Source organism: Schistocerca cancellata, chromosome 7 (genome assembly GCF_023864275.1).
Source record: "Schistocerca cancellata isolate TAMUIC-IGC-003103 chromosome 7, iqSchCanc2.1, whole genome shotgun sequence".
Taxonomy (NCBI): Eukaryota; Metazoa; Arthropoda; class Insecta; order Orthoptera; family Acrididae; genus Schistocerca; species Schistocerca cancellata.
The window spans coordinates 371,772,472-371,788,501 of record NC_064632.1 but is presented as its reverse complement, the minus strand read 5'-3'; the positions used below and the strand labels follow the sequence as shown (position 1 = coordinate 371,788,501).

The 16,030-nt window shown below is 38.2% G+C and overlaps 1 protein-coding gene across 1 annotated transcript in view; it reads right to left on the bottom strand.

The window, feature by feature from the left end:
• Positions 1–16,030, bottom strand: part of LOC126092046 (protein unc-80 homolog) — a 1,190,994-nt gene that overhangs the window by 345,621 nt on the left and 829,343 nt on the right. The window contains exons 41-42 of the mRNA XM_049907452.1: positions 12,881–13,070; positions 9,864–10,036 (exon numbers count right to left, since the gene is read on the bottom strand). Of these exons, the coding sequence (XP_049763409.1) occupies positions 9,864–10,036; positions 12,881–13,070 (363 nt within the window). The remainder of the gene's footprint in view (positions 1–9,863; positions 10,037–12,880; positions 13,071–16,030) is intronic.

Below are 16,030 nucleotides of genomic sequence, written 5' to 3'. Positions count from 1 at the left end.
TCTAGGAATGGTAGAACGATGGGTTCGATGACGGTTTGGATGTACCGTGCACTATTCAGTGTCCCCTCGACGACCACCAGTGGCGTACGGCCAGTGTAGGAGATCGCTCCCCACACCATGATGCCGGGTGTTGGCCCTGTGTGCCTCGGTCGTATGCAGTCCTGATTGTGGCGCTCACCTGCACGGCGCCAAACACGCATACGACCATCATTGGCACCAAGGCAGAAGCGACTCTCATCGCTGAAGACGACACGTCTCCATTCGTCCCTCCATTCACGCCTGTCGCGACACCACTGGAGGCGGGCTGCACGATGTTGGGGCGTGAGCGGAAGACGGCCTAACGGTGTGCGGGACCGTAGCCCAGCTTCATGGAGACGGTTGCGAATGGTCCTCGCCGATACCCCAGGAGCAACAGTGTCCCTAATTTGCTGGGAAGTGGCGGTGCAGTCCCCTACGGCACTGCGTAGGATCCTACGGTCTTGGCGTGCATCGGTGCGTCGCTGCGGCCCGGTCCCAGGTCGACGGGCACGTGCACCTTCCGCCGACCACTGGCAACAACATCGATGTACTGTGGAGACCTCACGCCCCACGTGTTGAGCAATTCGGCGGTACGTCCACCCGGCCTCCCGCATGCCCACTATACGCCCTCGCTCAAAGTCCATCAACTGCACATACGGTTCACGTCCACGCTGTCGCGGCATGCTACCAGTGTTAAAGACTGCGATGGAGCTCCGTATGCCACGGCAAACTGGCTGACACTGACGGCGGCGGTGCACAAATGCTGCGCAGCTAGCGCCATTCGACGGCCAACACCGCGGTTCCTGGTGTGTCCGCTGTGCCGTGCGTGTGATCATTGCTTGTACAGCCCTCTCGCAGTGTCCGGAGCAAGTATGGTGGGTCTGACACACCGGTGTCAATGTGTTCTTTTTTCCGTTTCCAGGAGTGTAGAATAAAACAACTTCACTATACCAAGCAGGAATGCAGAAAGAAATATAGACCTCTGCAAATGAATATGACCCACACTTACAAAGTGAACACCATACATAATGAAATTAAAATATAATATATATATAAAAAAGAAATAAACGAAATGTACAGACAGCTATATCAACCAGACAAGTAGAGCCTATGACTTGAGTTTTAGAGAGCACATCTACTCCACTAATAAAACAGCATTAGGCTTACAATTGCAAAAGGAGGAATACAATATTTGTAGCACTGAACTAAAACTAAAAATTTTACATAAATTTAAAAATAGTAAATTGTTAGACTTTTAGAAGAACTGGATATTTATATAACAAAATGGAAGGAACTGAATAAACTCCTGCACTTCCTAACATCTTCCCTGATAGTGGAACATCTCACACGCAGAAGAAGAGTGCTAGCGAGCTGCAGCAGGGAAGTGCTCTGATCGTCCATGTCATGTCATCTCTTGTAAACCTAAGGGCAGTGGTGTAAGCATCTAGCATCCTAAATGTAGTGCCACCAGACATCAGAAATACGTACCATAGGGATTTAATGTATTTGAATAGATAAAAAGTCTACTCACCTAGTAGCAGCAGGAGAACACACTTATAAAGGTATAGAAATTTGCAAGCTTACAGAGCCACTGGCACTTTGTACTCCAAGAAGTGTTGTAGGAGAAGGAGGTGGAGGAGGGGGGGGGGGGGGGGGGACTGGTGAAGTTCAGGAAATGGGAAGAGTTCAGAAAAGTCACCCAGAGCCCAGCTCAGGGGAGACTTACTGGACAGGATGAGAGATTGAAAATTTAGAGTGAAGAAAGAAATACAGAGACTAAAGAAATTAATGTGCAAGGGTAAGTTAATTATCATCCCCAAAGTAGTTATAAAATTTTATTGTAATCAAATAGGAAACTTACGGGAACATCATTTTTGACATAGTCTCCTTGTGTTTCAACACACTTGGCCCATTGTTGTACAAGTTTCCTGATACCCTCATAAAAGAAGGTTCTCGGTTGAGCTGTGAGCCAGGAATGCACCACTTCTTTCACTGCTTCGCCCGAGATAAATCAATGACCCCTTAATGCCTGTTTGAGTGGACCAGACAAGTGATAGTCAGAAGGGGCAAGATTGGAACTATATCGAGCATGATCCAGTACTTCAAAATTGAGTTTCTGGAGTGTTTCAGCAGTGTGGGCAGCAGTATGTGGACGGGCATTGTCGTGCAACAACATAACAACTTTCGACAGCAATCCTCGGCATTTGCTTTGAATTATAGGCTTTAGCCTGGCAGTAACCATCTCACTGTAACGTACACTGTTTATTGTTGTGCCCCTTTCCCCATAATGTTCCAGTACTGGACCTTGTGCGTCCCCAAAAACCGTAAGAATCAGTTTTCCAGCGGACGGCTGGGCCTTGAACTTCTTCTTGCACGGCAAATTTGGATGTTTCCATTCCAAACTCTGCTGTTTACTCTCTGGCTCATAATGATGGATCCATGTTTTGTCACCTGTAATGATCCTGTCTAAGAACTTGTCCCCTTTGTTACCATAACGATCCAAATGTTTTTTGCAGATGTCCCAGAGGATTTGTTTATGCAACTGTGTGAGTTATTTTGGGACCCATCTTGCACAAACTTTTTGAAACCCAAGTCTGTTGTGGATGATTTTTTTTAGGCAGAACCATGACTAATTTGCAGACAAAGTGCCATCAATAGTTAATCATCTATCTAAGAGAATCATTTCACGTGAATGCTCAATGGTTTCTTCATTTGTGGCGGTAAACAGTTGTCCGGCTCCTTCATTGTATGTAACACTTGTGTGACCATTTCGGAATTTTTCAATCCATTCGTAGACACTCCGTTGTGGCAAAACACTGTTCCCCTACTGTACTGAAAGTCTTTGATGAATTTTGGCTCTTGATATGCCTACCGACCACAAAAAACGGATCACTGAACGTTGCTCTTCTTTGGTGCAAATAGACAGTGGAGCAGCCATGATTAACAGTATGGCAGCAATAATGAAACTAACCTAGCAGCTTGAAAATTGCAAATATATAACAACAAATAAACAAAGGATGCATCATCAACATACAATGACAGTACTACCAAAATAAACAAAAATATAACTAAATTGGGGATAATAATTGACTTAGCCTTGTAATTTGAGGCCACGTAAGTGGTAAGAACCAAGGACATATTTTAACACTCATTCTGACCTCTGGAGCTTTGAGAAACTGGTGTCTGGAGGAAGAATCGAGATGGCATGTGTGATGAAACAGGCGCTGAGGTTATGTCTGTCATGTTGTAGAGGATGCTCTGCAGCAGGAAATTGTAAGTTCGCAGTATACACCCTTTGCCTACGCCCATTCATTCTAACTGATAACTTGGTGGTAGTCTTGCCAATCTATCAAGCCAAATAGTATTTACATAACATCTGGTTCATGGACATGTGTTGTTTCACAGATGGTACTCACTTTGATAGTATATGTGTTGCCAGTTACAAGGCTGGTATACATGGTAGTCAGAGGGTGCTTCCTGCAGATCTTACAGTGGGTATAGTCACTGGGATAGTAGCCTCAGGATAGGGAAGTGGCTGCAGAGGGAGCATAGGGTTTGACAAGGATATTGCAGAGATTGGGAGGCTGACTAAAAGCTATTCTAGGTGTGGTGGTAAAAATGTCGGACAGAAGTGGCCTCATTTCAGGGCACAATTTTAAAAAGTCAGAGTGTTTTCAAAGTAGTTGATTAATACGTTCGATATCAGGATAATAATGAGTAAAAAGATGTGTACTATATTGTTTTTTAGATGGGTCAGTAGTAACAGGAATGGAGTAATTATGTCCAGTGAAGGCTGAGGTGACAACTGTGGTGTATTGCTGTAAAGTGTCTACATCTGAACAAATTTATTTGTCTCAAATGCCAAGCTGTATGGGAGGGAACATTTAGTGTAGAAAGGTTGGCAACTATCAAAATATAAGTACTGTTGTTTTTCAGTAGATTTATTGAGAACACAGGTGTCAGGTTGATCCTCACTGAGAGTGAGGTCAATATCAATTAAAGTGGCATGGTATTCAGACTAGGACAATAATTCAGATAGGACAATGTGAAATTTAACTAGGAGAATGTATTTCGAGATTCCAAGAATTTTAACAATTCAGCCTCGCCATGAGTCCATTCGGCAGAGAAGTCATCAATGTTTCTGAAACAAATACAAAGCTGAAGGCTAATGGATCCTAGGAAGGCTCCCTCTAAGTGACCCACGAAACATTTGGCACAGGAAGCAAACAGCCTGGTTTCCATGGCCATGCCCCTGATCTGTTTGTATGTCTGCTCCTCAAAGATAGAGTCATTTTTCATACGTATTCTTCCCCAAAACACCATTTTCTCAGCAACAGATAATCTCAGGAAGCTTCATAAGATATTGTACCTACTGCGTAACAAGTACAAAACAAAACATATACCTGCAGATAGGTAGACATAATTTGAGACACATTCACCAAAGTGAAGCCTTTAAAAATATTACCATTGGAGCTGCCTAAAAACACCAAGAAATTCTGGTTACATCTGTCATTGTCCAGACACTTGTAGATGAGACAGGAGCTGGAAGGGAGGCTTTAAAAACAAATGGCAAAATGTTGTATTCTGTTGTCAATTGTGCTTTCACAAAGGAAAATCAAACAATGTCACCAGAATTCCATAGCCATATTACTGCCACATGAAACACATGTTCATTGATACTAGCGGTGTTAGAATACAGCTTAATTAGCTAATCTTGAAATAAGTCCCTAAGGCTCAACAGACACTCTCTCAAGTTCTATACAGAATTTGAGAGTGAATTAGCTCTGAACTTGATTATAATTAACTGAAAAATCTTTGAGCAGTGGGAAGTTCTCCTTTCCATGGAAACCAGCTTGGGTTCTGAAAATACCAGACATGCAAAATCCTTCTTGTTCTTTTCACACCTGATATACCCAGTGCTATGGATAGAGGAAATCAGGTTGTCTAGCATTTCTGGACTTTAAAAAACTTATGTCTAAAAAAAATACCACATCAATGCCATGCAAAGAAAATATATGCCTGTGACAAAACGAGTGGACTGGCCAATCTGTTGAGCACTGTAGAGAGCCAAGCAGTGGACAGCCAGTCTGTTGTTGTGTATGGCCAAGTTAGGTGAATCAGGATGGTTGGATGGAGCTGTAGTGAGAGAGAAGTAGTCAATGACTGGCTTGTCCACAGACAGAACATGCACTGGGGAAGGTCCATGCCTAATGTGACGGGTGACAAAGGAGGTGAACAATAAGCTGGTCTGGCAACTGAATGTGTTACATTAAAAGAACTAAAATAGCGAAAACTGCCTACAATCAAGCTGAAGAAAATATAAGGACACGTTTGGGATTGATGGAACCCTAAAACACAATATGATCATTATCATATGCCACTACAATGACTGGAATAAAGACATTCTGCACAACAGTAAAGTGATAAATTAAAAGGATAACATACAGACAGTTATTTGTGGGATAAGATACAATAATGTAGATTTAAGAATATGTCTAAAGAATTTTCATAATGTATATAAAGGAATGTAAGGTATATTTTCGATAAGGTGGGGCACAGAAAGAAACAGACTTGAATGTAGTAGTCCGTCATGTGACCAACCTCTTGGAGCAGCAAGCACAGGAGCCTTCTCATCTTTTGTCACTGTTATTGGTGTAGTGAAGATGGGCTTTAGATTGTTATCATTGGAAGAATGAAGGTGTTTTGTTGGTAACACTGGGTAGTAACATGCCACATTTGATAAAATGGTTCAGGATAGTGGTAGTACAGAGTTAGTGTGATTATAGTTGACTGAATAGGAATATTGAAGTATTAAGGAAGTGAACAGTAGGACTGATATCAATGCCAGTGTTATGTTGATCTTTAACAAATTCTAATGGAACTTTGAAAACATTGTAAAGTGTTGAAATTATGAAACTTCCTGATGGATTAAAATTGTGTGCCAGACCAAGACTCAAACTCGGGACCTCATTCTATTGAAATTATGTTACGTGCACTATAAATTCTGAGATTCATTAGTGTTCGGAACTTTTTGTTTGATGCTCTGCTTGTTTCTGTCTGCTCTATAAATTGATTCATTTAAATGTCTAGTCCAAGTCTATTTAGAAATGTATGACTACCTTGAAAAGCATGAGTGTCTATGTATTCATGTTTTGGTGTTATTCTGTATATATGTGTTTCATGTATGTTCATTAACGTATTTTAAGTAATAATATAGGACAGAATAAGTGCAGTGATTTACAGATGGTACAGTAGTACAGAAGTACTGCATCAATTAACATGGGTGCCTTGCATACGTCACAATGCCTACACCATTTAAGACCATGGTCTGTCTGAGGTTTCAATGAATTCCTTAATCATTTCTACATTACACACAATTTCTCCTTGCCAGTCACAGGATCCATGAGGAACACTGCCTTAGTGTGTGGCATTCCAGTTATTTTATGAGGGCCAACATAAGTTGGAAAAACTTTGCTTGTTTCCTTTTTTAATCCCAAACTCTGTGGATGATCTTTCACTAATACTGAATTATTCACTGAGAAGTCAGGTATAATAGCATTCTGGTTAAAACTGTCCACTTTGATATTTGCTTGCTTAAATAAATTGTCTGCCACCACTTCTTGCACATTTGGCTGTATTATTGTACTGGTAAACAAACAAAACAACTGTAATGAAGGTTCTCCCGCAAAAGATTTACGTAAAACTTCAACAGATGGTAAATGGTAACCCTGAAGAAAGATGTGGTAGTTATTTTAAAATTGTTTGCAATTTGGCAATAAACTGAACCCATGAAATATGTCTGTCAGAGAAGAATGTTTTACACAGTCTGCCAATTTCCTTCAAACTAGTTTCTCACCAATCCCTAAAATCTCTAGTCATTTTTGTGAGTCTTTTACCTGGTCATGCACATTCCAGGATTGATGTTCATTGTTCTCACTCATTTGTACGAATGTGTTATTAAATTCTAGAAACTGTTCTTGTACTTTGTTCCTTACTAAATACATGGTTTCTCACTTTCCTCTTTGTCTTCCTATTTATACCAACCTAATGACTTTTGTAAGTCAAAAATTCTGTTGTTTGTTCCAACTTTTCTTGCCTCAATTTTCTGATAAGGGCATCCAAATCTTTTTCCAACTTTCTAAACTGGTCTTTAGATTTTGTTTGTTAGCAGGAAATTTTGTTTTGGAGTCATCAATTTTTTTGCTCAACCTATTTGCTTATCATCTACTTCCTTTTCTTTTTTTGCTTAAATCATCTTTTAACTCATTTTTTTAACTAATTCATTAAATCAACCACAGGAAATCACGTGGCTCTCCTGGTATTTCCAATGCCATTCTACTGCCACATAAGAGCATATACACAGTATTCTCTTAAGAATTCTATTTCTGATAACCATAGACACTCATACTCACAATGTCACTATCACGGACAACACAAAGAAAATGGATTTAATACTATTTACTCTCACTATACACCACTCAAACGACTAACGAAACTTGTCTGGCATTTTAACAGTTCACTGCATGTGTGGGTTGGACTGTGGCAGCATTGGATTGTCTAGCACTGGCATTGTGGAGCAAAGTCTCGCAGCATAGATTTACTGATAAGAAATCAAAGCAGGGAAGGCTGCTCATAGACAGCAAGCTGCTTGGTCAGCTTCTCCTACTTCATTGTTGTCAGTAATTTGTGTTTCATGAAGCATCATTTTCACCCTTCTTTATATTTGATTGATAATTCACCATAAATCAGATACTTTTGCTATTTTCTGATTACTAATAAATAGTACTGCAGTAGAAAAAATTTTTTTACTGCAGTGTTGTTGATGTCCATTGTCAAGGGCAACCAACCCAACTTCTTAGCAAAATCTTTAGATAGCATCAAATACAGTGTCACAGTGGATTGATTGATACATGTACTTACTTACGTAATATGTGCAAGTGTGTACACTGTTTTGCCTGGTGTTCTGAATACTCATGATTTCCTTAAATAATCTTGTCATCATGTACAGTAGTCGACCGGAACCAATCAGTTTTCTTCACCTGGAAGTTATGTGTGGAGCTGTAAAAAAGTGATCTTCAACTGCCACCAAATCAACATATTCAGATGTCAGTTTAACTTATATACTGTTCAATATCATAAAAACATTTCACGTTAACATCTTGGAGAACGCCAGGTTAGTATTACAATTGCCAGAGCAGACAATGTTCTCTATGTGACAGACTGTCATCCAAGGTCCAAATTATCACCATTTGATATCTCTGCACAGAGAAGAAGCCAGTCATACATTGTTATTTGCAGTGATATTCTGTGGGCTGAGATCATCTCTGGTAGGGAACCAGCATGGAGCAAGTGTCTCCACATCACAGCAGGTATAGCAATCTTTTAACGCTGAACCCTTCCCAGACATATGGCATCCATGGATTACTCTGTCTCTGCACAAAATTTCCCACATTTACCACACAGTGGACTGTCTGGTCTTTTTCTCTGAGTTACAAATTATAAATTCTTTCAACTTAAATCTTGAGTGAGACATGTCATTTCCTACAAAATAGCCTGTAATACTACAGAATATAAACTAACACATTAGGCTACCTCACTATTCTTTGGGATACTACACCCCATATAATTTCTTAATAACTCTGATTTAACATATTTGGGGACAAGTGCTTAATTCCATAAAATTTCACTGACTAGTATGCTAAGCCACATCAACACTTAATAATTTGGACCAAAATGCAGCAGGAAACATCTGACCCTTAGATGTAGTTGAGACAGAATTATTGTATGTTGTGTGCTTGCCCAATCACTAAAGGTTGCTAGGACCATACTGAACATGCAGAAGGTTCGCTCATCAGAAAGCTGTTGATGAGCTCACATGCCTATGGGATATCTAACCATATTTTCTACTGGACTGAAAAGTAATATCAATGGAGTGCACTGTTCATGTTAAACATTGTTGAATTACAGGATAGTATCAGTCATAACATCAGAATATTTTTGAAGAGGATGCAGATGTCTATGAGGAAATTCTATCTGGTAAAAACTGTGCTACCACCCAGTTACAACTTAACAAAAATCAACCTAGTGTAATAATGGGCAACTAGTTCCTAATATGGGAAGTGCTAAGTTGTAAACTTTATGAAGCATAAAAGTGTGGTACCCTTCAAAAACCTTATTAATGAATCACGACTACAACAACTACACCAAGTTATGTCATACAAACATTTGAAAGAAATGGTGTGTAGAGATATGATGTGGAACACCACACAGGCTCAGATGTAGGTAGGAAATTGGGATAATAAAGTCTGTTTACAAAAGAGATTGAATACAAAACACCTGTACTGCACATAATTAAATACTTTTCAAATGTGTTGGACCTGTACTTGGTTGAACTAACAGTGGATGTCAAACATACAATGTACACAAAGAAGGATGGTATGAATGGTAAAGCAATTGTCTGATTCATGAGAGGGTGTAGAAAAACAGACTGGAAGCCCTTAATAGCTGAAGCTTAAAAAAAATAACTTGGGCATCTTGTGAGATCCTGCTAAGAAAACTTCAAGAACAGTTTTCAAGGTAGCAACTAAAAATATTCTTCAGCCACCTATGTATCTGTCATGTAGAGGAACACAGATAAAATTTGGTAAATAACATTTTATAGAGAGCTGCATATGTACAAATTTCTCCCATGTTAGCTCCATGAGTACAATGGGAAGAAACATTACACACTTCATGGTCATTCACAGACTATAGATGTGGATACAGAGGTAGATGTTGGAGCATAATTAAGAATTTCATAAATAGTATACATAGTATGTCAACCCCTGAGACTATTCCAATCATACCTGGTAGGCAACCTCATACACTGCATTACCATCTGGTGAAACAGCTGCATCATCAAGAAGGTTTATAATTTGAATGACAGCTGAACAAAGACATGATGGAAATAGTGAATGTGCAGAATGGATGTGATGGGTTGCATTCCTCTGCTGGTTCTCAGCTTGCTCTTCATCTCCTCCTGTCATAAAAAATAGAAGAAGAAAATATCTTCAGTCACAATTATTGAATAAAATTCTTTCTACTGATAAAACTTACAGTGAAGTGGTAATATTTTAAAGAGACTAAGGATTAAATGACATGCTATACTACATTCTTCAAAGAATCTCAGCAAAAAACGTATACAAATTAATGTGCTGTTGACATTTAGCTAATTACTGTTTACCATATAATCACAAATGCTACACTTGTAATTAGAAATGTATTCTTTTTGTCATTTGTCTTCTGCCTGGTTTGATGTGGTCCACCATGATTTCCTATACTGTGTTAATCTCATAACCTCAGAGTATACTTTACACTCAACAACTGTAATTATTTTTGCTGCATATATGGCCTGTACAACCATTTGTAGTTTAGTAATTGCTGTTGCTACAACTGTCTTTTGATTGCTGATACCATTTTCAACATGAACGTCTTCAATGAGCTCAGATCTCTTTGTTACCATTGGGTCTCTTGATCTGATCTAGGCAGTTTTCAGTAAGTACTTTTCACAAGGTGTCTTGTCATGCTTATCACTTAGAAAAAAGTAATTTTCTCAATTTCTGGATAATTAACACTGTCTACATTGATGGCAATATGATTGAGGAACATTTGCACTATAGAACTGAGGTTTTCTCTAATGTTTTCAGTTACATCTAGGGGTACGTCTGGTGGTCAACAGAAAGATTCAATTACAAGTTTGCCAACACCTGACATGAAGTCTTGCCCAAACAATATCAGATGTACCTTCAATTTTTAACACGGTGGATTTGAGTCTCTTGTCTACAGAGACAAATACATCATCTATATTTTCCATTAGTGCATCCTTTCAATATACACTCAGATATTTCACCAAAAATCTTGATGCTTCCTTTTTCTAGTTGTAGGCAGCTCTTTGTAATGAGTATATGAGCTGCCTTGCGAACTGAAACTTCATTTCCAATGCTTCTGCAGTGGATCATTAGGATTTTAATATTTTCATCTATGGGGCCAATTTCTTTTTGAGACTTTCACTAATACATCAGTGACCATATAGCTACAATTAACTGGACTGGATGGAGAGTTGCTTAAGCTAAAAGAACTACTGGAAGTGCTGTTCTCCTTGGTCTCTGTCTCCTCTGTACAGGGCCTGTAGTCCTACAACTGACACATCAGTCATTGCAAAGTGGATGAGCAGCAATAGAATCAGAGTTGTACTGGAGGGGGGAGGGGGGGGGGGCAAACTGAGTAACAGCCCAGGGTGACAGGTTTTAGGAAGTGACAATATTTTTGGGAAGTTGTATGAAAATCATCAGCTTCAAACAAATTCCTAAAATTTACATTTGCCACTCACTGGGGAATATCAGTTGAAGCATATGCAGAAGTGTGTTACATAGTGTCGTTTACTCTTGACACTATTAGCAAAAATAAGAAATAGTTTCATACACTGATGTTAATCATTCTTTTTATAACTTATGAGAGAGCAATCTTATGAATTCATTTTTCAATTGATAAATCTGTAACGGTGTGGTTCATATGGCATTAAGATATGACCACACCAGAGTGGTTTCATTAACTTTGTTAATAAACTCTTAACAAAAGATATTCATGCACATTTTTTTCCTGTTTATAAACAAAAAAACACATTTTTGTACCTCTCTGCGCGTGGTTTATAAGTAGAATTATTTTCTATGAAACTAATGATGAATTAACTTATCACTGCATCTTTGTTAACTTTTTTACATTGAGCAGAGAGTAGCAGATGCAGTTTGTACGATTTTCACATGGATGACTGAATACATTTTATTTTAGTTTGTTAAATCAAATGGCAAGTGCCTTCTAATATGTTTCCTACCTTGTTGTTAATGGGTACTGATTTGCAAAATTTTGATAATCACTGAAGAAAATGAGTGGCAGACAGTGAGTGAGTGGGGCTTAGTATCGATCTCTGGCAGAAGAAAAAGCATTGAATAAAGTTCAGCGTCTTGATGTTTTTATAAAAATGCTCAAAGAATTCAGTTATAGAAAAATACTCTCACCAATTGAAATTGTAGAAGACCAGGAAGCAACCTTTAGCCCCAATAAACCCAAAAATGAAAAAAAAAAAAAACACTTTCACCAAATGAAAGTGAAAATGGAATGCCCATCGTAGTTGAGGAACATTTCACATTCAGTGCTGAACCATATTTTTGGAATGAACCTGGTAAAACCTGGGACTACATTGTAATGGAAACTTTAATAAATATTTATAATTCAAGTCTGGAGGGGGAGGGGGGGGGGGGGAGATGCAGCAGAGGTACTTTTTACCTAGGGGCATCAGGAGTCCTAAATACCAGACTGAACAGAATCTGTACTTCCTGCAGAGGAGACACTGTCTATTAGTATCACTGGTGAGGAGTATGGTGAGTATCTCTTGGCATTGCATCTAGCACACTCATTTGAAGCAGATAAATGTTAATTTTCAATATTTCCTCACTATTAAATTTAAATGTCTTTGCTGACGATGTAGTTTCGTGTGCGACAGTTAGAGTCTAAATAGAAATAAAGAAGCTAGTTAAGTCTCTGATATGTCACATCCACCAGCTACAGGTTTTTGTTTATTTTAATCATAAAAAATGTATTATTCAAATTCTTCTTGTTGACTTCTATGCTTCAAAATGATGTTTCAGTCTCAGTCATCCTTATAACATTCTGTACATTCTTTACAGTGAATTCTGTTACTCAATACATAAAAGAAAGCCCAAAGTATAATAATCCACAACAGACTTTATATGATAGAAGTAGACACAAATTATACAACTTAAGTTTATGAGTCTGAAGATGCATGAAAGCATCATAATATACTTACCTTCATCATGGTCATCCCCAACAGCATGGTAAAGACTGGGTTCATAAGCAGCCTGAACAGTAATTGGAATGGTGGTTATAAGAAAATTTTCTCGTTCAATACGTTTCTTATCTTCCTGTGCTTGGAGTGCCATTTTTATGAGTTCAGTTTGCTGTTTTTTCCGAGTTTTTGTAGCAGTTACTAGTGATCGCTGCCGAGAGAAACAGATAAAGTTAATTTAACAGCATGATGTAACTCTTCAGTAAAGCAGTCTTCTGCAGGCCATTAAAACCTGAACGATTAATGATGCCCAAATACAAAACAAAAAATTTTTCCCAAATGTTCTGTAGGCTATCTTATAAAAGAATCCCACGCCAAATATAATTACTGTATTAACAAATGCTCTAAGGAATGATTGCTGTGAAATATGCATGCACTTCCTAAAATATATTTTATCAACAAACATGAGAAACTTTTAAAAAATCACACATTTTATCTATATATATACAAAACTATTTATATTGTTGAATGTGTGTATTTCACTGACTGTGAAATCAATATATTAAATTCTTAAGATCCCCAGTGGACTCAGCCGGTTGTTGAAGGAGATGATGGTGGATAACAGTGCAGTAGTTACAGGTGAATGACAGAATACTCAGTAGCAATTAGGTTAAGTTAAGAGACAGTAATACCAAATTAAAATTTTTCGCAAGAGAGATAAAAAACAAGCTAGACAAAATACAAAAATAAATTAACATGAAAGTCCATAAAAGAAATCTGATGACACAAAATGGAAAGGGTTAGATTGTGATCATTAGCATGATGACAGTGGTGGGTCTCCCTTCCTATTACACTATACAAATTCCAGCACAATAGGCAAAAATTTTTCTAGCTGTTAGGCATTTTGTGTGCTGTTGACCCACGGAAGATGCACATATGTATAAGGGTATCAACCATGAATAACATTGTCCTGAACAGTTCCACAGTTGATTTAGAATTGCAAGCCCATACCTATTCCCTCTTTATTGCTTCTACTAACACAGTGATAAATTGTGGTGTCATCCACCCAAGTGAGCAGCAGTACTATAAAATAAACAAGTGAGCTAAATGAGAAAAAAATTATCATCCGCGCAAGTAAATGACCCAAATTCTGAGCTAGCAGAAAAATCCCACAATGAGAGAGTTGTCTACGAGATAATTAGCAATCAAATAAGTGGTTGGCTGAGATCTGATGCAACTGTGCTGTTTAATGCTTCAAGTGGTTCATTCACGTGGAATAACACTTGTATATGGCAACAGAGTGACATAATGAACATTTATTTTATTATTGTTTAATTAAACAGTGATTTAGGTCATATAATGTAAGTTTATTTTATCAGAACATTTATTTTATTATTGTTTAATTAAACAGTGATTTAGGTCATATAATGTAAGTTTATTTTATCACTGTTCAATCAAACTAAGACTAAACTGTAATTCTGCTCATACATGCTTATGTTGGTAACACAAAGACAGCTATTCTTTACATGTGTACAAAGTATTCCGCATGCCTGTTTATGTTATGAAAAATGGTGCACTGGCTCGAGGGTTAATGAAAGTAGAGTGCAAGTCCCCATTGAAATTATGGACTGTCCTCTTATTTGAAAAATCATTACACCCTTCTAAAATGTGACATACCAATAACTACAAAACAAAAGCACTGCACACTGGTGAAGATTTCACCAGAGAAGCAATTCCTGCATGAGTAACCCATATGCAACTTTGAAGGACTCCCATTGCAAACTGTGGGGGGAGGCAACTACATAGCAGTCATGTGGTTTACTTCACTGGCCTCAGCAAGCTGTCCCCCATTGTTGGGTGACTCTACAGTTTGGCACTGCACATACTGTGGAGTCCTCCTTGGCAACTAGACCCACCTCTTTCTGGACCTGAGTTTTGAAGACCCTTGACACCCAGCGGAATTTCATCTCCTCACATAGATGCTGCAAGGGAATCCTGGAACAGCTGAACTGGCTTGTCCACTGGTTACATGCATTGAATGTTCTAAGTGCTCTCAGGGAGTTGAGGAGGTGACAGATTTTGTAGTTTAAGTGTGTCTCATCTGCTCCATTATTCTCAAGATTGTATGTACACACATCATATGCAGTTCCTGTGGTAAGTAGATTCTGTCACCCCTACATGTGGGACAGATGAAACTGAAAGTCCTCAGATGTGTATTACTATTGGTTCTGGCAATTTTTCATCAATACTGTAAGCTATGACAGTGGTGCAAATAAGACAGGCCTGGAGAGTATTTCACCGCAGAAAAATAATCAACGAAAGACCTGTTAACTGTGTTCTTCCTGTAACAAATACACGAAAAATTGACATTTACACTGATAACCAAGGATGAAGAATAGCTTTTGAAATATGAGGTATGTGTATACATGAGATTAATATCATGGTAAAAAAGACCCAAATTTCAAGGCCGCAACAGCTGTCAGTCACAAAAAGTGTCATGATTAAACAGTGACAATTTTTCTGTTTTCCTGGAGGAGGGCAGATGATGTAGCAAAGAACAATGCAAAAGATTTTGTATTTTCTCTTAAAAGGAGGCTGCATCCATTCAGAAATCCAAGTGTGATCATTTTTGTGTACCACATCATCATGACCTATATAACTGGTACTGTGAGACTAAGAAAGTAGAAAAGGGAAGTAAATTTGTTAAAATTCTATGCAGGAAAATTAAAAATGAAATATATCTTAATATAAAGACACTAGAGGAATGATTTCAAACAACTAATGGTTTAATCATCAACAGACTGTGAAAAATTTCTTTGTTGTAAGATTTCAGATAGAGTTCACACAAAATGAAATGTGCAATGAGATATTGAGCAAGTCATATCTCCAAAAGACAAAGTTGACATGTCTTTAGAATTTAACATGTGATATGATGAAACAGTAGTGATTTAGCCCAGGACTTGGGACAATGATGAAAATAATAATTTTTTTTAAGGGGATGTAAACACTCCAGCAGTTCTAACTTAGAAAATTACAATGACAAGACTTAAACATCTTCTGTATTCCATTAAAATAAGTCTTCCTACTGTAACAAACACTGGAAAAATGTACAGAAATGGACATGCCATGTGATGCATTTAAACATACAATACTTGAAGATATTTTGTACAT